This window comes from Achroia grisella, unplaced genomic scaffold (assembly GCF_030625045.1).
Source record: "Achroia grisella isolate CSIRO2021 unplaced genomic scaffold, CSIRO_AGI_Agris_v1 utg756, whole genome shotgun sequence".
Taxonomy (NCBI): Eukaryota; Metazoa; Arthropoda; class Insecta; order Lepidoptera; family Pyralidae; genus Achroia; species Achroia grisella.
The window spans coordinates 1-22,039 of record NW_026713013.1 but is presented as its reverse complement, the minus strand read 5'-3'; the positions used below and the strand labels follow the sequence as shown (position 1 = coordinate 22,039).

The window sequence follows — 22,039 nt, the reverse complement described above, 5'->3', positions numbered from 1 at the left end:
GGTACGATGCGCCGTATTGAGGCCGCTGCCTATACAGCGTTTTCAATGTTTCATGATTTCGTAACGCCTCCCCTCGAAGATAGGCAACTATTCGTAAGTTGTACTGAGAAAGTTGCCGGGATGCTGTTAGTGTCGATCTTCACATCTTTAGGTTGGATATTTCTCACCTCAGGTTGTTCATTTGTAATGTTCACTGTATCCATTACATCAGTTGAATTTATTTGTCCGCAATAGCTACGGAATCGGCGATATAATTTAATAGTTACAAAACTTGCACAGATGATTACTATAATAGTGTAGATAGGTATAGTTGTGTGGTAGACACTATCTACATTGACTTGTTCTAAGATTGCTGGCTGCTGCAATGATATTCTAGCATTTGTCTCGTGAAGATGTTCTAGATTGATAGAATTTAATCTTACTATAGGTTGAGGTTTAGATGTGGCACGCTCGTCATATGGTACTTCCGTCAGTGTAATCTGCACGGCATGTCCTTTAATTCTATCTTGAATGTTAGAGATGGTAAAATCTGGAGTTGACAGCATACAATTTATAGGAATTGATACTAGATAGCTTCCTTTAAGAATTTTGTAGTACTCGTGCCCGCAGGATATATGTACTCTAGTTGCTTTAGGTAGTGTCATGGTGTAGTGCTGGTCATCGAGCTTCTCGAGGGCTGCTCTGGTAAGATTTATTGAAGTCAGGTCACAGGAAGGACTGACCTGTTGTTTTAGGATAAGCTGTTGCATGCAGTCTTGGTTATCACGAATCTGGTACTGGTACTGGAGCTGTTCTTCACAAAGGTAGTATGTGCTTAACTTCGGACATTCTGTCGCAATGTACATAGAACCTGTTCTCTGAATTGCTATGAAGGGTTGGGTAGGTATAAGTATTTGATTATGTTGGTTTGGTATGATTGATAGTTTATACAGGATATAGGTATTAGGAGAGACAATCGGCACCTTAATAACTATAACTATTTTATTTCCTACATAATATGAACCCGATTTTATAATGTAAAAATATTCCCTTAATTCTATATCTATAACCTTTTCCTTAGAATAAAGTTGTCTAAGTTTAATTAGCATATTATTTAATGAATTAATATTAATTATAGAGTGAGATGTAGTAAGAAAGTTTGCAACTGTTCGCGTACTCTTATGAGCTTATTATTAAGATGTAAGAGATGGGGTTCATAGAGAGATAACGTTTTATTTTTAAGTTGAGGATTAAAATTATCTATCTGACTTATAACTGATTCTATTTTTGTGAACATGTCATCTAGGTCTATGTAGTATAAAAATGAGTGATAATGGGAAATGACTTTTGTGGGCTCAAGGTTGAAGGGAAGAATTCCTGGTCCATTGTCAAGGGTGTCAAGTGTTACGTCTTCCGCTCTGGTCAGTTGTAATGTGATCGTCAGGAATGTTATGAGCATTCTTTAGTTGTCTCTGCAGTATCGATGTCTGGATACCCCCTCGTCTGTAGCTTCTTAGGTTCAGAATCGCCGCCGCCAGATGCTTGATTCACTGACTCTACTTTACAGCGATCCTACCGACTGCGCCAGATAAAAAGTCTACAGCCGAAGGGCGCAAAAAAAACCAAAAAATATTATATATTAAATTTAATTGAAATATAAAAATTACAATTTAACTTATTAACTATTATAGATGCCAATTGGTCGATGTTAGAACCAAGAGTGATTCAACTCCGATAGCGTTCTTTGGTCGATTTCAACATTTCAGTTTTGCTGACTCGACGGCACGTTTCGGCGCATGGTACGATGCGCCGTATTGAGGCCGCTGCCTATACAGCGTTTTCAATGTTTCATGATTTCGTAACGCGTGTACGTTTAATACTTATTACGTATAATGTTTATTTTGTAATTAACGACCTATGTTTATTTATTTTTATATTACATTTATAGTTTATTAATGAAAGTAGTTACATTTTTGGACTGTTTGATACACTTTGATATTTCAAGTAAAATACAGTATGATGCAAATAAAGTTTATATAACATTTTCATGAGAATCAAACCTAGTATTAAGCTGTATCATATCTCCGAACATTAAAACTTTATCTCCCTAACATTTATTGTCTATCCGTCACAGGGACAGACGACCCTCCTATAAAATTACCGGCATGTATCTGCGATTAACCATCAAAAGACACATGCACTGTAGTCCAAATGTAGAATGTAGTCTTCGGGTGATAGCAGTAAAGTCCAATTTTAGTTGAACTTAAATTACAAAGAAAATAATCTTAAATGATTTAGGGGTCCATATCTGTCAAGTACAGCCCGATTATGTGAGGCTATACGCGGACAAATAGGTTTATTGGCTACTGTCGTAATAAAATTGTATGATTTATCAGCAACGGTGGCGGGATCTTATTTGCTCCGACAAATGTGCCATTGCTGCTCCATTCGATTTATAATATCTAAAACAATGAAGATTTTCTATACATTTGATTTTGTTTAAATTACAGAATTAATAACAACAAAGAGCAACACACAAGTTTCTTGCTCGTTCTTCTTGTGATGAGACAGCTTTCCGAACGAGTGGTAGATAAAAAACAAATTGTTATGACTATTCAAAAGTGCTTAAATTAAGTTTATTTGAATAAATGATTTTCTATTCTATTCTATTCTATCAAATCAAGGCGACGCTCCTTTGAAAAAAGTGGTAGTCATCACCGATACAGATGAACGAACATCAGACTATATGGGGATGCCTGAAGGTAGTATCTTTCATTCAATCCATTTCTAAAGAAGGCATAACAATGACTCTGTTCCCAAGGATTTCACTGTCATATATCTTATCCTGAGTAAAGTAATAGTATTTATAAGACCTACTAAAACTGCTAATTAAATTAAATGTTAATTTACCACTGGAATTCATTCACTGACTATTTCATTTCGTATTGTTTGATATGAAGATTTATGTCATCTAAAAGAATATTAACAGTAAGAGTTTGGCACTGCTGTCGATGTTGTATAGATTTCTTACTTATTTAATAAATTAAAACTTGTTTGGCTTTATAAATATTATGACTTAACATCCCTTTCGTTCCATGCTACATCGATATTATAAGATAATAAAATACATATATATGTATATTATGTCAATGATATATACTTGTTTTTTCATTTTATACATGAATTATAAGACTGATGTGACTACTATACATTTTTCTACAATTAAATAGATCTGTGGTTAACCTCATGTATAACTGTAGGTCATAAGTCTCATCATAAGATAGAATATTTGCTATTTTCACGAAAGTCAGGCATTTTGGCATTATTATTGCCGAAGTATACAGCCTACTTCGGTACACTATGTCATCTGCACGGGTCTACATGCAAAAGCCATTGACTATTGTAAAAGCCAAGCAGCATGCTTTTTAAGGGGAATTGCAAGTACGTTGTCGGCCTTTTAACAAGGAATAAGCTCTTTTCTTGAAAATTTCAATATCGTATCGGTTCGGAAATATAATTGCTGGAAGGTGATTCCACAATGTGGTTGTGCGTGGCAAAAAGTTTCTAGAAAACCGCACTGTGGAGGACCGCTATTCATCCAGATGATCAGGATGGTATTTTAGTTTCTGGCGGGTGGTACGGTGGTGAAACTCAGCAGCTGGTATTAATCCGAACAATTCTTCAGAACACTCCCCGTGATATATGCGGTAGAAAATGCACAGAGATGCAATATCTCGCCGCAAAGCCAATGGGTCTCTCACATAGACGTTGATTACTAATGATTCTGGCTGCTCGGTTCTGAATGCGATCTAATGGATGTAGCTGGTATTGTGGTGCTCCCGCCCAGAGATACGGTATTCTATGTGTATGTGCGCCTAAATTACATGCTAAGGAGGCATGATTCCAGAATAACTACTCATTAAACGATCGGCGGGCGTCACTTGATGTTCATGTACCTACTCGTACATGTATAGACGACGGTCGCCATTTACCAGCAGGTGGGCTGTCACCTTTATGACGTTTCAAATTCACAAAAAATAACGTTATACACATAATGTCCTATTAATAGACGATAGCATATTTTTGTGATATTAAAAAATCGTCGAGGATTGTGCAAGTCACATCTTGTGTCGCAGAATCACTCGTCAAGGTCTCTAGTGATCATTCGTGCGTGGTATGCCTACGTGCCCCCACGGCACTAGAAGCCTTTGCTTGAAAATAAATAGTGAACAAAAAAAAAACAATAGAATCTACCGGGATCGAGGTAAATACGGATAACTGATGCTTTTACGCTGTTTTAATTCAAAGTCTTAAATGAAAAGTAGAAGCTAGACGACAATAAACTCTTCTTCGATCATATTTTACTCAATAAAATCTTGCCCCTATTTGAATAGGATTTACATTCAAAGTTTAAAAAAGTAATCAAGTCTATATAGGTCTAATAAAACATTTATAATTAGTTCATAATTCTGTTTGAGCCGAGAATAAGAAATAAGAAACTTTATCCTTAAGTACTCTTTTCAAATGTGTTGTGTATATAATATGTTCATGTTTATTCAAAACTTTTAAAAGACCCAGGAGATACGGTTATTTATCCCAGGAGGACTTTAGTTCTTAAAAATAATTATGTTAGATTTTCTACCAAAGCAAATTTGTTTGCCTACCAAACAAACGATTGCAGAGACTTCATATAATGTAATAAGATTTAACTCCACCAAAATAATATTAATAGGACTAACTTGAAACCAAAACCTTTCTATATAAAAAAAAAACATCGACCAGGGTGTAAAATACATAAAATATAAGAGGAATTGAAAACTTGCTACATTTATTCATAAGAATTACGATTAATTTGATACGGATTCAATATAAATCTTTAGACTTGTCTTGATAGAATAATGAATTAAAGATAAACGAAACTGTATTTTGCATTATATTAGACTTCCAACCAAAGAAAGTCAAGTGAAAATTCACTCTCTGCTACCACAGACATTGTTTACAGTGAACGATAAGTCTATTAACTAAATAAATATATATTATTTACTAATCTTCAAGCATGGGTAACATTAGATGATAGATCAAAAAAGGTTCTGACAACATATAATGACGAATGATGTCCGTCCGATAGTTTATATTAAATAGGTAACAGTAGCGAACAGATGAACAGATGAATCAAATGAATCGTCAACTAGCTTTTTATTCCAAATAAGTGCCTAAAAAATACCTCATGAGAAAATTTATCCTTGATCAGTACAGTATGAATATCTTTAGGTTGTCATTATACCTATAAGTTATACTCATGTAATTACAATGACTAAGTAAAATTACCTTGCGATTTTCTAAAGTGTCAACCTGAATCTTAATCGATAATCAAAGAGTTACCTAGGCTAAATAAGTATAGCGTGGAATAATCGCTGTTTTTCTTGAGCTTTGTTAATGTGTGACCAATTTCAATGAAATAAAAAGTGTCATTCGTTACCGAATATTTTCAGAAAGCAATTCAACCTTGCCTCGTCTTTGCTGAGGTACCTACCTACTTCCAGTCACCATACTACCGTCACACTATGTTTTTTTATCTTATGTACCTCTTATAGTCCTGTATATTTTAAATAGTAATTACAAGTTATATTAATCCACCTTAACCATATTGATTAAATTTATTCATAAGAAAAAAAAATATTAAATTATGTCTTCTGTAATTATTATAAACTTACATTTTCTCTTTTTTCATACTCAATTGAGAAAATGAATACAAATAACTCAATTTTAACGCTAATAAATAAGCAGCTGGCTCATTATTAAGTTCACTATTCACGACACTGAGTTATATAATTTGTAATTTAAAAGTCATAAAGTTGTTGGATTAATTCCACGGTTATAGACCTACCTACAAACTTAATTAACTTGGCGACTTGGTTTTTATCTTATTTTTTATTAAATAGGTATGTCTCCTCGTGGGCGGGACGGCCTTGGAGACGCGGAAGACAGGATTGAAGAACGCTTTTGTAACACTTTCAATTGTCTGTTTCATTCTCCAAAATTGTGACTCAACTAGGAAGAAACGGTGGAATTCGGCATAACTTCTAGTGTCAATAAATTACACTATATTATATATTATATAACATATATATTTAGTGTGCTTGTTACATATGTATAATTGTACATGACATGAACTTAATGGAATTTAGAATGTGTGCTATTTCCTTAAAATATATTTATTTATAAATATATAATACCTATGTAATATGTAATATGTAAGTAATTTTAGTAAATTTGTTAATTATAAATAACAATACTAAATATTATTATTTGTAAGAATGGGTTTCTTGGGGTATTACACAAGCTCAAATAATAGAATTAAAAACAACCAATTCTAGAAGATTCAGTATTGTTATTGAAGTATATATAAATAACTATTTAAATTAGTGAAAGTTTCACTCTCTTGTTGTGTATTTTAATGTAAGAATTAATTATATTTCAGTTAGTACTTACAATATTTGGTTAGTGGGTAATTTTTTTTTTTCCTCGACGCACAACTGTAATTCACTTTTAAAGTTACCACAGAATTAACATGTATTACAAAATAAGTAATAATAAAGGAATGTTATAATAATTTAAATTGAATAACGCGATAACATGTACAAGATTGATGTAAATATAAGTTTATTACGAACTTTGGCAGTTGACCGGTAAGAAATATTTATGTGTCGATTTTTGTACACAAATACTATATAAAAATGAACACAAATAACAATCGATACTTTTTATAGCTTAAGCTCACTAATTATATCAATTACACTAAAAAAATTGAGTAATAAATTAGATAAAAGTATTTAATTATTAGGGCCAGCTGACAAAGACAGTTATCGGTAATGTTGCCAGTCGAGGAAAAAAGGATACATATATAAACAAGGAGAATACGGAGCGAAGTGCCTCTCACGCGTCCTTCTTTGCCGCGATCTTCTGGTCGACGTCGTGTTTGGCATTTTAAGTCGGCAGATTGGGATGAGATGCGAAGTTTTTTGATCTTACCCATGGGGGCGAGTTTGCTTCGCACTGGACGATCCTGATGTAATAGCTGAATCTGACACCGTAGTAGTACTTCAGGGAATGGAGATGGTTATTCCAAATTCCCAGGTACCTGTCGGTAGTAGATCTCAGTCCTGGTATGGCGGATCCTGTAGATGAGCATCTCGCCACAAGCAGGAATGCTTCCGTGCCTGGATTGCTGGAGTGTTGGAGCTGTGAAGTCGAGTGATCCAGATACTAGTGCCCATAAAAGGAAGTATAACTCCGCTTCAGGTCCTTCAAAAGAGTTATTGCCACAGCAAAGTCAGAGCACATCAGCAGAATTGGTAAGAGACTAAACAGTCTTCCATCTGGATCCCGGCCTTTTTGGTCTCTTGCCAAAGCTGCTCTGGGAAATTTCTGTCAGCCATCCTTTCCACCGCTGCGCAGAGAGGATAACTCGTCGGCCCAACATGCTAAAGAGAAGGCCGATCTCCTTGGGTCTCTTTTTGCATCCAACTCGACACTGGACGATAGGGAGCAATCACCGCCGGTCATTTCGCGGTACTGCTACTCTACAGGTGTAGTCCCGAAACTTTGGAAGACGGCTTTGGTTCATCCGATCCTTAACAAGGAGATCACTCAGATCCAGCTATCTATAGGCCCATAGCCTATCACCTCCTTATTCTCAAAGACCATGGAGTCGATTGTTAACTGTCAACTCCTACGATACCTAGAAGTGAACCAGTTGATTTCTGATCGTCAGTATGGCTTTCGCCAGGATCACTCAACTGGTGATCTTCTAGTGTATTTGACACATCGATGGGCAGAGGCTATTGAGAGTAAGGGCCTCCCCCTTACTCTCAATACTCCTATCTGTTAGCCTGGATATTGCGAAGGCCTTTGATCGGTTTGGGTTTGGCACAAAGCTCTTCTTTCAAAGCTACCATCCTTCGGGTTGCCTGCAAAGTTATGCAAATGTGTCGCCAGCTTTCTCGCTAATCGGAACATCAAGATCGTTGTCGATGGTGCTTGCTCCGATCCATATTCTGTGAATGCTGATGTTCCACAAGGCTGTGTGCTATCTCCGACTCTGTTCCTTCTGCATATCAATGACCTGTTACAAATCAACAACATTCATTGCTATGCGGATGACAGTACCGGAGATACCTTGTACAGCGGCCATGCTAATATGTCGCAGGCAAAAGTTATAGAGTACCGGAACAAACTTGTGTCCGAAATCGAAACTTCACTCCATCAAGTTTCGGTTTGGGGTCAGGAAAATTGTGTTCAATCCAAGAAAACACAAGTTTGCTCGTTTACCGCTAAAAAGAATCCATTTATCGTATCTCCTCAGTTTCAAGACACTCTCCTTGATGTGAAGCCAAATCACGAGGTCCTTGGCGTTGATATATCCAGTGACGTTCAGTTTTGCGGTCATTTGGAGGACAAGGCTAAAATAGCCTCAAAAAAGCTTGGTGTGCTCAGTAGAGTGAGACGGTATTTCACGGCGGCCCATCGCTTGCAATTATACAAGGCGCAGATCCGGCCGCACATGGAATACTGTTCTCATCTCTGGGCGGGAGCGCCACAATACCAGCTACTTCCATTTGACCGCATTCAGAACCGAGCAGCCAGAATCATTGGTAATCAACGTCTATGTGACAGACTCGACCCATTGGCTTTGCGGCGAGATATTGCATCTCTGTGCATTTTCTACCGCATATATCACGGGGAGTGTTCTGAGGAATTGTTCGGATTAATACCAGCTGCTGAGTTTCACCACCGTACCACCCGCCAGAAACAGTTCCACAGTGCGGTTTTCTAGAAACTTTTTGCCTCGCACAACCACATTATGGAATCACCTTCCAGCAATGGTATTTTCGAACCGATACGATATTGAAACCTTCAAGAAAAGAGCTTATTCCTTTTTAAAAGGCCGACAACGTACTTGCAATTCCCCTGGTGTTGCGGGTGCTCATGGGCGGCGGTAATCACTTACCATCAGGTGAGCCGCATGTTCGTTTGTCCCCTGTGCTATAAAAAAAATCAGAGCACTTTTAAGGTGTGTTAACAGTTACAACTACCCACGAAAAAAAAAACAGGTTTACTCTCAAGCTTTGGCTTCGAGCTTCATGAGGCCATCGACCAACTGAACAGTGATCTCCATCGTCCAACAAGTTTGGAGTATCGTTAATCCTACCATGTGCCAAGCGATAATCTTTGGAAGCAAACAACAACTTGGCAAAATTCATTATGACACTTTATCTCCAGTTCTCTTCAACAATCAACCTATTCTTTACAGTTCATCGGTCAAAAATCTTGGTTTGCTGATGGACACTTCACTCGATTGGAACGACTGTCTTAGTGAAATTAGTCGTAAAGTTACGCTAACGCTGCGTAACTTATATAGGTTTAAAAACTTCCTGCCCATTAGCACAAAAATTCTCCTTGTCCAATCCTTAGTCCTTCCCTCTATTGATTATGCAGATGTGTGCTATTCTGACATGAATGTTAACTTTTTAAACAAGTTGGATCGTCTTCTCAATAACTCTATCCGCTTCATTTTTAATCTCCGCAAGTTCGATCCTATCTCTTCTTTTCGTTCATAGTTTAAATGGCTACCTATTCATTACTGTAGAAATGTACGTATATTATGTACTCTCTATTTCATTCTATACGATCCAAATTCTCCTGATTATATTAACAGTGAATTCCATTTCCATGAGGACAACACCAATATTCGCTCAACTAGAACATTGTTACTTCATATCCCACCTGATCTGTCTTTCGGTTTCGGTTTCGTACACTATTCCTTCGCCATTGAGGCTATTAAACTTTGAAATGACTTATCTCTTAATATCAAGACCGCCACGAATAGATTTTTTTTAAACGTAAACTGTGGGTCTACTATCTAAATTTGTAAGTTTTTTTTTTATTTTTATTTACTTTCTATTTACTCTCATTTCTCTTTATCTTATATTTTTCATTTTATTTTCTGTAGTTTGACTGTCAGATTGTATCATATATATTCATATAGTTGTGTATGTATTTGTATATCATATTATATATCCCTTTCATTATATTTATCTTATATATAAAATTCTCGTGTCAGAATGTTAATTACCATACTCCTCTAAAACGGCTTGACTAACTTTTATGAAATTTTAAACACCAACCCCTATTTTTTTTATAGCGTTATTAATTTATATGGCAAAACAACGTTTGCCGGGATAGTTAGTTATTATATATTATTATAAATATAAGTATTTATAAATATTACTATATTATATCACATTAATTACTTATTTATTATTTTTATCCCTTGATTTTTTTATGATTATTTTTGCACCGCCAACAATTTTTCTCTGTACTGCCTATGGTTGACTGGTAGAAAATACCGCATGGTGTTAAGTTCGCCAAATGTACTGTTACTTTTGTACTGTCTGCATTAAATTTATGTAAATAAATAAATAAATATTTTGTATACCGGTTGCTAATCGGTGCAGCTGAGTTTGTAATAATGGATAGTTTCGTGAGGTCAGAGAGCGTTAGCTCAATTCAATCGTTAGGTCAAAGTGATGTATGCGAAGATATGGCGACTAATGAGTGTGAACAGGTAGACGAAACCGTATTAGTACATAGTGAGTTACAGCGGCAAGTGGAAAAAAGGTTAAGGGAAGACAGCAGCGGAAGCAAAGACACTGAGGAAGATGGATTTATTACCGTTACTAGAAAACTAAACCGATTACTGCGTGGTTTGTCAAATAATAAAAATGAAGGAAATTTTACCGACAACTTTGAAATTTGAAAAACAAATAGAAATGGCAAAGCAATGGAAGACTGAAAATATTACTAATATTTTGAGAACTAGCTGTACCCGCGACTTCGTCCGCGTAAAATAGTGACCTTGACCAAATAATGAAAAGAATATTTAATGACCTAACCCAATAAAAGTCAAATGAAAAAGTTTCATCGTTTTGTCTTCAAAAATGACGACACTTTCATACAATATTTCATAACTCTTTCAACCCCTAATAGCTCTTTTTCTTAATATATATTTAATACTAGCTGTACCCGCGACTTCGTCCGCATCGTATTATACTTTATTTTTCTAAAATAAAATAATGTTTTTAAAATAAAATTAGCCTAAGTTACTCCTTATTACATCAGCTACCTGCCAAAAAAAGTCCCGTCAAAATCGGCCCAGCCATTTCTAAGATTAGCTGGAACAAACAGACAGATAGACAACAATTAAAAAAAAATATTTTGGTGTATGTATCGAATTTGTATTCATATGCATGTAGTAAAAAACGGTTATTTCAATATTACAAACAGTGTTTTAATTTTATGTATTAGTGGTATTCGGTGGTAATAATTTCGTCACCTATTCTTCACCCCGCGTTAAAGTCGCTGGTTCAGGGCGTTTACAAATATGCCTCTGCCGATGCCTTATCTAATCACTTTTGTGTACACGAAATAATAAATAAAATATAAAATTGTCCCTATACTCACCCCAAATACACCAAAAATCCGCCAATTTGCACCAAGTTTCTAATATGAACGCCGTAACCGCTGTTCGTTCCCGTGATGGAATCTGTCACTAGTGTTGCGCGCCGCATCCGCCAGAGGGCAGGATTTTTTCATATCCCCAACATTAAGACTTTATAGGGACGTATATATACATTTATAGTGTAGGTGTGTTGTGGTATGTTGAAGGTGTAGTGCCGCGAAAAATTACAATAATTGCAGGAAAATTACACAAACAGACACTCCAATTTTATTTAGACGATACATGCATACAACCTTGCACCTACCTTTTGAACCCCCTTCGACCCTTTTTCACATTAAAAAGTAACCTATGTACTTTCTCAGGGTCTCGTCTGTGTTCCAAATTTCATTTGAATTTGGATTAGTAGTATTGGCATGTAAGCGCGATAGACAGACGTTCACATTTGTAATAGTAGGAAGCTATTTAATAAACTAACACAAAAAACCCAAAGAAAAAAGTTCCATCGTTCGAACTTCAAAAATAATGAATTTCCATAAAAAGTTTCACGTCCTATTTTATTTTACCATCGTTTGGAGTAAAAATTTTACAAAATTTAAGTGTCATATTTCATCAACAGCCTAAAAAATACGTTCTAAGCTTCTAGACCTAAAAATGACTTCCATACAACCTTGCATCTACTCTTTCATGTTCCCTTTCAACCCCCTTATATCCCTTTTCCACATTTCAAAATAATCTATGTCCTAGCTTAGAGTCTAGATTATCTGTGTACCAAATGTCACTTAAATCGGTTAAGTCGTTTTGGCGTGTAAGCGAGACAAACAGACAGACAGAGTTACTTTCACATCTATAATATTTAATAATGTCCTTTCTGATACTGGCGCAACCATTCCCCTTTAACCTTAAAAAAAACTACTCATGACCAGAAGCAAAAAAAGGAAATGTAGTACTTCAGCGGCACCCCAATGCACATTCGATATGGATTTGTGTAATATCAGGGGACTTCACGGAAACATCAATGCCACCATCACCTTGAGACCGCCAAGCCGACCCTTTTATTCCTTACGGAGACGCAGATATCCTCTCCGGCTGACACTTCGTACCTGCTGTACCCTGGGTATAAACTCGAGCACAAATTTGTGCGTCGTGCCGGGGTTTGTTTGTATGTCCGGGAAGATATCTGCTGTCGCCGCCTTCTTGGTCTAGAAGAAAAAGACCTGTCAATCCTATGGGTTCGCATTGATCAGGGTGACTACACCGGCATGTATGCGTGCCTATACAGGTCTCATAGCGGTGATGAGGATACGACTCGTCTGTTTGGGCACCTTCAATTGACGTCTGATAAAGTTCATGAGCAGAATACCTCCGCAAGTCTAGTGATACTTGGAGACTTCAATGCCCATCACATAGAGTGGCTCCGTTCTCGGCTCACCGACCATGCGGGGAGAACTTCTCACGAGTTTGCTCTGGCCTATGGATTCTCGCAAGTGGCTCATTCTCCAACGAGAATACCTGATATCGAGACCCATACGAGCTCCTTACTTAATCTTTTGCTGACTACACGACCGGACGGATATTCTATGACCATGGAGGCATCACTTGGTTCTACAAATCACTGCCTTATCCGATCCCAGGTACTGTGCACAAAACCTTTTTTTTTACGTGTGGAAAATCTTCAAAAGACCGTCACCCCGCCGGAGGGAGGGCGGGCGGTGTGAGATTTGTACTCACCAAAAACCACACGGTGTACCTACGAGCGCCTATGCCGGAGCCAGGGGATTCACAAGTGCATTTCTACCCCAGCTCCGACGGCGACGGCCCGCCCTGTAGATGTAGGGCAGGCCCCATCTCGTTATGTGGTTAGGGCGACCTATTTCGCCCTACTCCATTGTGGAGGCGTGTGGGTACACGCGCACACCTCCGGGGCCTTTGGATTGGGGGGACTGCCTCCCTCAAGGCAGTCACCCCGGCCCCAGTGGGGGATAGAGGGGGGCGGAGTTGGGTACGCCCACACCTCTAGGCCTGGCTCTTCTGTGGCGGAGGAAAGCGGGACGAGTCCACTCCCGCTCCCTTTCCGCCACCTCCTTCCGCGAGATAACTGCCTCGCAGAAGGAGCTCACCGCCAGCCACGATCTCTCGCTACTCACCATCCTCCGAACAAACTGCGGCAGCGAGAGATCGCCCCCCCCTATTCGTGTGCGGACACGGCGCACACTCACAAACGCTGGACATATTTCCCGCGTGTGTTGCGCCGTGTCCTCAACACCTCCGCATTCGTGGCAGCCGGTCGTCGGCTCCGTCCTCGCCACATGACACAGATACCGCCCGAAGCATCCGTGCCCGGACAGTATCTACGTCATGCGGTACGTCAGTGAGGGAAAATGGGGCCTGCCTTAACAGGTCAAACAGGGTCATGGCCATACGGGCCATAGAGGCTACTGCACCATATCCATATACTGCACAAAACCTGCCATATTCCGACCTCCTTGCCAACGTCGCTTGTGGCATTATAAGTCTGCAGATTGGGACAGATTGTGAGAATTTTACGCATCGTACCCTTGGAAGCAATACTGCTTTGCATCAGAAGACGTCGATACCTGTACATCCGCCGTTACTGAAGTCATACTTGCGGGTATGGAATATTTCATTCCAAATCTGCTTGTTGCTTCAGGGGCGAAAAAGCGACCGTGGTTTAATAGGTCATGTAGAGAAGCCAGACAGGCTAAACAAACTGCTTATCAGGTTCGGCGGCCGGTTCCGGCAAGAGTTACTGTCTCTTGACACTTGTGGACACAAGTCGAATGGGCCAGACGGCATACCGGCATTGGTGTTAAAGAAGTGTGCTCCGGAGTTGTGTCCCGTACTCACGCGCCTTTTCGCGTTTTCGTACTCCTCTGAGCAATTTCCGTCTTCATGGGAGACCACCCTTGTGCACCCTGTGCCAAAAAAGGGCGACAGATCCCATCGAACTACAGGCCTATCGTTATCGCATCTTTGCTCTCCAAGGTGATAATAATAAGCGTGTAATTAATACACAGCTCCTCAGATACCTAGAAGATTACGATTTATTGAGCGATCGTCAATATGGCTTTCGCCATAATCGCTCAACTGGTGATCATTTAGTGTATCTCACACACCGTTGGGCTCTTGCCATCGAGAGTAAAGGTGAGGCATTGGCAGTCAGCCTTGACATAGCGAAGGCCTGAAAGCCTTGAATGGTAGATCGGGTTTGGCATCAAGGTCTTCTATCGAAATTGCCCTCGTACGGTATACCAGAGGGATTATGCAAATGGGTCGCTAGTTTTTTGTCTGGCAGATACAAAAAAACCGTGGTAGACCGTAATTGCTCCAATAACAAGGACATTAACGCTGGCGTCCCGCAAGGCTCCGTTCTCTCCCCGACACTGTTTTTGCTGCATAACAATGGTTTGTTAATTACAGTTAATATTCATTGTTATGCGGATGACAGTACTGGGAACGCATTTTACACGGGCCGTGCTAATATCCCTCTTTCCGTTGTGGAGGCAAACCGCGAACAGATTGTCTCTGAAATCGAGTACTCTTACCAGAGTCTCTGATTGGGGGCGACTGAACTTAGTTCAATTCAATCCTACTAAGACACAAGCCTGCGCGTTCACCGCTAAGAAAACCCCTTTTGCTGTGGTTCCGCAATTCCAGAACACGACTTTACTTTACCATCTCTAAAAGTATTGGGATTCTCGGTATCGAGATCTCCAATACAGTTGAGTTCCGTAGTCACCTCGAAGAAAAAGTCAAGCTGGCGTCCAAAAAACTTAAAAGTATACGTATGCTTAAAGAGCGAGGCGGTACTTCACTGCGGACCAGTTGACTCCACTTATATAAGTTTCAAGTTCGGCCGCATATGGAGTACTACTCTCATCTCTGGGCAGGAGCACCTGGATACCAGCTCGGTCCTTTTGACTCGGTTCAGAGATATAAGAATTGTCGATGATCTCAATCTCTCGCTTCGCTTTGTGTGTTCTACCGATTATACAACGGAATGTGTTCCGAAGAATTGTTCGACATGATGCCGACGGCCACCTTCTACCATCGCACCGCTAGCCATCTACAGAGAATTCATTCCCACACGCTGGAACCTAAGTAGCCTCGAACAGTGCGGTTTCAAAGGAGCGTCCTCCCGCATACACTTAGATTGTGGAATGAACTTCCTGCCGAGGTTTTCTCACGAGACTACAGCATGGGGGTTTTCAAATTAACACCCCTGTTATCTCTACAAGGGTATATTAAGGTTTCTTAAGGGTCGGCAACGCGCACGTGACACCCCTGGTGTTTCCGGCGTCCATTGGCTACGGTAACCATTTACCATCAGATGGGCCGTATGCCATACAGACAAACAGGAGTTCTATAACTTCGCACATGAAGCAGGATACATTTTATTATGCGGTGTTGTCGTTCACATTTACGCGCTCCGCACAGTACGATCCTAGACTGTGCAATTTGGCCTGTCGACCAATAAGAACAGAGTGCGGGAGGAATGGCGGCATTGTAAGACGTGAACGGCGCTGCGCGTACAGTCAGCCAATGGGTGCACGGCAAAGAGGACAACTTGTTCAATGTGGACGAGACAGAACTTTATTGTGTATAAAAGTAGGCTTTTGTACCAAATAAATTCAGTCGGAGCTAGATATCGTTTTACTACTAATACCTATAAAACCAAAACCGTACAAAGAACCCTACAATTGGTGACCCACCGACAACCATAGGCAGATCAAGTCTCAATATGGAAGAAATTCAAGAATACAAGCACGAAATGAGCGCGGTGTCTGTACAGTCAAGACTGCTACCATTTTGGAGGGAGATTCCACGAGCTTGGTTTATCCAGTTTGAAGCTATCATGGAACCATTGAAGACATCCGATGACTAAAAATGGCGATATGTACTACAGTAACTTCAATTTCAAGATCTACAACACCTGACAGATATTCTGTACCACCCGCCAGAGAAAGAAAAGTATCTCACTTTAAAAAATCGGCTACTTGCTGTTTACGACAAGTCTGATGTTCGCAACTTCCAACAACTCATCAGCGGCTTAGAACTTAGGGATCAAGAAGCCTACGCAACTTTTACGAAAAATGAGGGAACTTGGCACCGGAATGATCACTGAAGAAGGATTGAGAATAGAATGGCTCAATCATCTACCAGCCCAAGTACGCGTGGTTCTATCCATAAACACGGAATCATCATTAAATATTCTTGCAGCCATGGCCGACAAAATAGTTGAATATACTGAACCAACAACAGTTGCATCAGTTTCCATGAATACATAACAGTCACCATCAACGACCACAACAAAATCACAGATCGACATCCTGGCCCTGTAGATCGAAAAACTTACTCTGTACCCAGATGTAGTAGTAGCTGAACTACGAGGACGCTCCAGGAGACGACAACAGTATCGCCATCCCGCTCGCTCACGCTCGCTGTCTCAACCGCGTAGAAGGACAATTCCCACACCGGGCAAAGAAGACACATGGGAATGCAAATACCATTACAGATTCGGGGATAAAGCAAAGCGATGTGAGTCACCGTGCTGCTGGAGAAAGACACAGACTATGCCCTTAAACTAACTGCGACATCGACGGTGGCGGACGTCGGTATCTCCAGCACGAATAACCTGTGAACATGATTATAATACCCGAGAACGTTTTCTCGGGGATACAGGCGCAGATATATCTATATTAGCTGCAACAAATCAAAGAAAACGAGAGTAAGCGAAAGCGCCTTACAAATTGTATGCAGCAAATAATACTCCAATCAACACATATGGTGAAAAAATCATAAAACTGAACTTAGGACTCCGCCGCTGTTTTCAATGGAACTTCATTATCGCCGACACCAAAATGTCGATATTGGGTGCTGATTTTTTGAGACTTCAAAATCCTTGTCGATTTGCATAACAAGAAGCTTATCGACAGAACTACCGACCTATCCATTAATACGCTACAGGTGGAATGCAATCCCGAGTCATCAATTCACATTGTCAGCAAGGATCAAGCATATCGAGATATTATCAAGCAGTACCCAGATGTATTACGACAACAGGCACTAAAACAACAGACAAAACACAACATCGTTCACCATATCGAGACCACCGGCCCCCCGCTTCATGCCCGCCTCCACCTGTTACCGCTGGATAGATATAAAATCGTAAAAGGAGAACTTCAACGAATGTGCAAAATGGGTATCTGCAAACCTTCTAAAAATCCATGGGCCCGCCCAATCCATGTCGTAACAAAGAAAGATGGCGGGTTACGAGTCTGCGGCGACTACAGGTGACTGAACTCTAACCATTACACGATCGCTACCCAATACCACGTGTGAAAGATTCGTGTGTATTCTATTCTTGTTTAGTTTTAGTTTAGTCTAATATTTGTATATATGTTATTTATATAACTAATGTTAAGCCACCATCAAGTATTTCTGCACTTCCTGAAGGTTGACTGTTAGAGAATGCCTACAGCATTAACTCCGCCCTTTGTACCATAATGTATTGGTCAATAAAGTTTTAAATAAATAAATAAATAAGATTTCATATACCAACTAAGCGGGAAAAAGATTTTCTCGAAACTCGATCTGAAGACAGCTTATTACTCGATACCTACAGTTGAATATGCGGAAAAGACGGCCTCTATAACTCCATTCGGCCTTTTTGAGTTTAATATCATGCCATTTGGATTACGAAATGCAAGCAAAACGTTCCAACGTTCCATGCATGAGGTTCTACAAAACCTAGAAGACTGCTTCTGCTTCGTTGATAACATTCTGCTGTCATCAGAAAATGAAGAGAAACATAAAGAACTCATTCACAAAGTACTCTCAAAACTGGACAAACATGGAGTAACGTTAAATATTGATAAATGCGAGTTTGGCAAAGAAAACCTCAATTTCCTTGGTTATCAAGTATCGGCGGACGGAATCAAACCTACGGAAGAACGAATAAAAGCTATATACACTTATCCGAAACCAAAAAACATCATGGAACTCAGAAGATTCTTGGGCATGTTAAACTTTTATCGTAACGGCCTACCTCATCAAACGGAACTATAAAGCGAACTTAACAAGTATCAACATAATCGAAAAAACAACAACTGCAACTGGTTTCCTGCCTAAGCGAATTCCTGGTGTTGTTGACCATATACCTTCACTGTTGGACCTTCTGTTGACTTCTCATCCGGACGAATATCTGATGCCTGTGGAAGCCCCACTGGGATCCTTTGATCATTGTCTGATAAGGAGCGAAGTGCCTCTCACGCGTCCTTCTTTGCCGCGATCTACCATAGCATTGCATCTTACCCAAGGGGGCGAGTTTGCTTCGCACTGGACGATCATGATGTAATAGCTGAATTTGTCACCGATGTAGTAATTCAGAGAGATGATTATTCCGAATTCCCAGGTACCTGTCGGTGGTAGATCTCAGTTCTGATATGGCGGATCCTGTAGATCGGTGTCTCGCCGTAAGCAAGAATACTTCCGTGCCTAAATTCTCTGTTCTCCACGAGAAGTCCAAAGAGAAATAAAAAACTTGGAACTAAATAAAGCCCCTGGCTTCTGTCTGATTACAGCTGGAGTTCTCCAACAGCTTCCTAAAAAAGGTATAGTCGGTATAACACAACTCTTCAATAGTATAATTAAGATTGGACATGTGCCAAAGGTGTGGAAAGTTTCAGAGATAGTCATGATTCCCAAGCCTGGCAAACCTCCACACCTTGTATCTTCATACAGCCCAATACGCCTACTACCAACCTTATCGAAATTATTTGATAAGATAATTAAAAAAAGGCTAACACAAGTATTAAATGAAAAAGAAGTTATCCCTCAACATCAGTTTGGATTCAGAGTTGGCCATTCAACAATTGAACAAGTCAATAGAATTGTCAACAAAATAAGAGAAGCTCTAGAGAAGAAGCAATACTGCTCTGCTGTTTTTCTTGATGTACAACAGGTATTTGACAAGGTTTGGCACCCGGGATGCTATTCAAACTGAAGAAACACCTTCCACATAACTTTTACATACTTTTAAAGTCTTATTTGGAGGACAGAATGTCTAGAGTCAAAATTAATGACACCTACTCTACCTTTCAAGATATAAAATTTTTTTTGGAGGGTAGCTGTGTAACACTAAAGACAAAAGTTTTTACTCTCTATTACAAAATTATAAAAAAAATATTTATATCTTCATATTCTACATTTATTTATATGAATTCTTAAATTAATTATATTATCTACCTGAAGTACTAATTTCCTTTCACTTATATTAACAAAATTTGTAAAATGGACACACTACACAATACTATGGCCGGTATGTTGGAGCATTTTAACAAAACTATGGCTGATTTCAAGAGTCAGTTGGAGAAGGCAAGAAACACACCCACTACTATATCCTCACTGAAGTCAGATTTCGACACATTCCGGAGTTTCACTACCACAGCACTCACAAATCTTCAGAAACAAGTGGAATTGGTTGCTCGTCAACAAGATCAGATGGAGATGCGTAGTCGACGCAAAATCTTATTGCTGCATGGTGTCACCGAGTCTCAGAAGGAAAATGTTGCCCAGGTATTATCAAAGGTTGTCATTGATAGGCTGCAAATAGATGACTTTTCAGCTGATCAAATCCGTCGCTGTAGCCGCCTTGGTCGCTCCATTAAAGACAAACCTCGTCCCATTCTTGTTAAGTTCCGCGATTTGGATATTAAAGACGAAATATGGCACTCCAAGACTAAGCTCAAAGGTACCGGTATTACTATGTCCGAGTTTTTGACTGCAACTAGACACAGCGTTTTCATGGCGGCGAGACAACTGTTTGGAATAAAAAAGTGTTGGACACAGGACGGGTTCATTATCGTTGCTGGTGAAGATGGAACAAGGCATCGTATAAGTAGCACCGACGAACTAAACCAGTTGATGAGCCTGTCGCCACCTCCAGCAGTGCATTCTGTTTCAACTCCTAATAATACAAAGGACTCTGGCGTCATCACGACACGCTCAAAGCGCCATAAAAAGTAGGATAGTTCATAGTTTTTTATAGTCCATATTGAGTTTCCATTATGTTTGTACTATTCACGATCATAGTTACTTTACTTTATTTATGTACCTCTAAATCACACTTTATTAATTTACCGACAAATTAATTTTATTTTATAATTATTTTGTAAACAGACATGTCAATCAATTTTTTGCCAGCTCGTAACTGACAAACGTCAAATTGATCGTCATTCATTCAGTCATTGAAACGTCAAATACGTTCTGTTAAATTCATTCATGTCATCATAGTGTTGTCTGTAATAAAGTAACTAATATTTGCAACGTTCCGTTACATGCACTTATAATCTTTAGATATTTCTATAGGTTGTTATTAGTATTAAATATACATATATATATATATATATATATATTTTAATTTAATTAACAGGTAGATAAGATCTTGGGATCTTGATTTAAGTTTAATTACATTAGTAATAAGTTTAGTACTTTTATAGATAATTCTTTTTTTTTTTTTTTGTTAACTTTTTCTTGTATAGGTATAATATATATTTATTAAGGTTTATTTATGTTGGAAGATGATAATTATTCTTCGTCTTCAAATTCATCTTCTAGTTATAATTCTACATACTGTGATATTATTCCCCTTAATGAGATTTTAAATGTTAATTTAGATAAAACAAATAAAAATTTTAATGTGGTGCATATTAATGCCCAAAGTATTCCGGCCCACTTTCCAGATTTTTTAACATCTTTCAATGTTGAGAATTTACACGCGATTTTGATATCAGAATCATGGCTAAAGCCGTGTCTCCCATCAGTGTCATACTCTTTACCCGGCTTTAATCTGATTCGTAATGATCGAATAAAGGGGGGTGGTGGAGGAGTTGCCATCTATCTTCGTGCTCATTTATCCTATAATATTATCCTGTCCTCTGATATTTCCAATCCCTCCCTTGAACCAGAATTTCTTTTCATCAATGTTGATTTCTCACACTCTAAAACTCTTCTAGGTGTTTTCTATAGTCCCTCGTCCTCTATTGACTACTTCTCTTTTCTAGAAAACACTCTTGAAAGTCTAATCCCCTCCTTTAATCATACCATTATTATGGGTGATTTTAATACATGCCTCCTTAAAAATGACTACCGTTCAAACCGACTAAGGTGTCTTGCAAATTCATGTAATCTCAACATACTACCTCTACAGCCGACTCATTTCTTTCCTAACTGCAATCCTTCCCTTCTAGACCTTATGCTTGTCTCCTCTCGTGATCACGTGGCTAGACATGGTCAGTGTTCCGCTGAAGCTTTTTCCTACCATGACCTCATCTATATTTCCTATAAAATCCGTCCTCCTAAAGTTAGGCATAAATTCTTAATGCGGCGTAGTTTTGGTAACATTGATCAGGAAAGTTTGAGGAACGATGCAGCTGCAGTCGACTGGGTAGCAGTTCATAATACAAAAAATTGGTTGACGACCAAATTAAATTATTCAACTCTATTTTATTGGAACTATAT

General features: G+C 39.0%; 1 protein-coding gene across 1 annotated transcript; it reads left to right on the top strand.

The window, feature by feature from the left end:
• The first annotated feature begins 19,752 nt into the window (after nucleotides 1–19,752).
• Nucleotides 19,753–20,661, top strand: LOC131850382 (protein unc-13 homolog C-like). The gene has a single exon (XM_059200595.1). The coding sequence runs from the start codon at nucleotides 19,811–19,813 to the stop codon at nucleotides 20,543–20,545; it is 735 nt and encodes a 244-aa protein (XP_059056578.1). The 5' UTR covers nucleotides 19,753–19,810; the 3' UTR covers nucleotides 20,546–20,661.
• Nucleotides 20,662–22,039: the final 1,378 nt, after the last annotated feature.

What these genes read in the sequence shown, in the direction of transcription:
- LOC131850382 (XM_059200595.1), top strand. Translation starts at nt 19,811, where the DNA reads ATGGACACACTACACAATACTATGGCCGGTATGTTGGAGCATTTTAAC.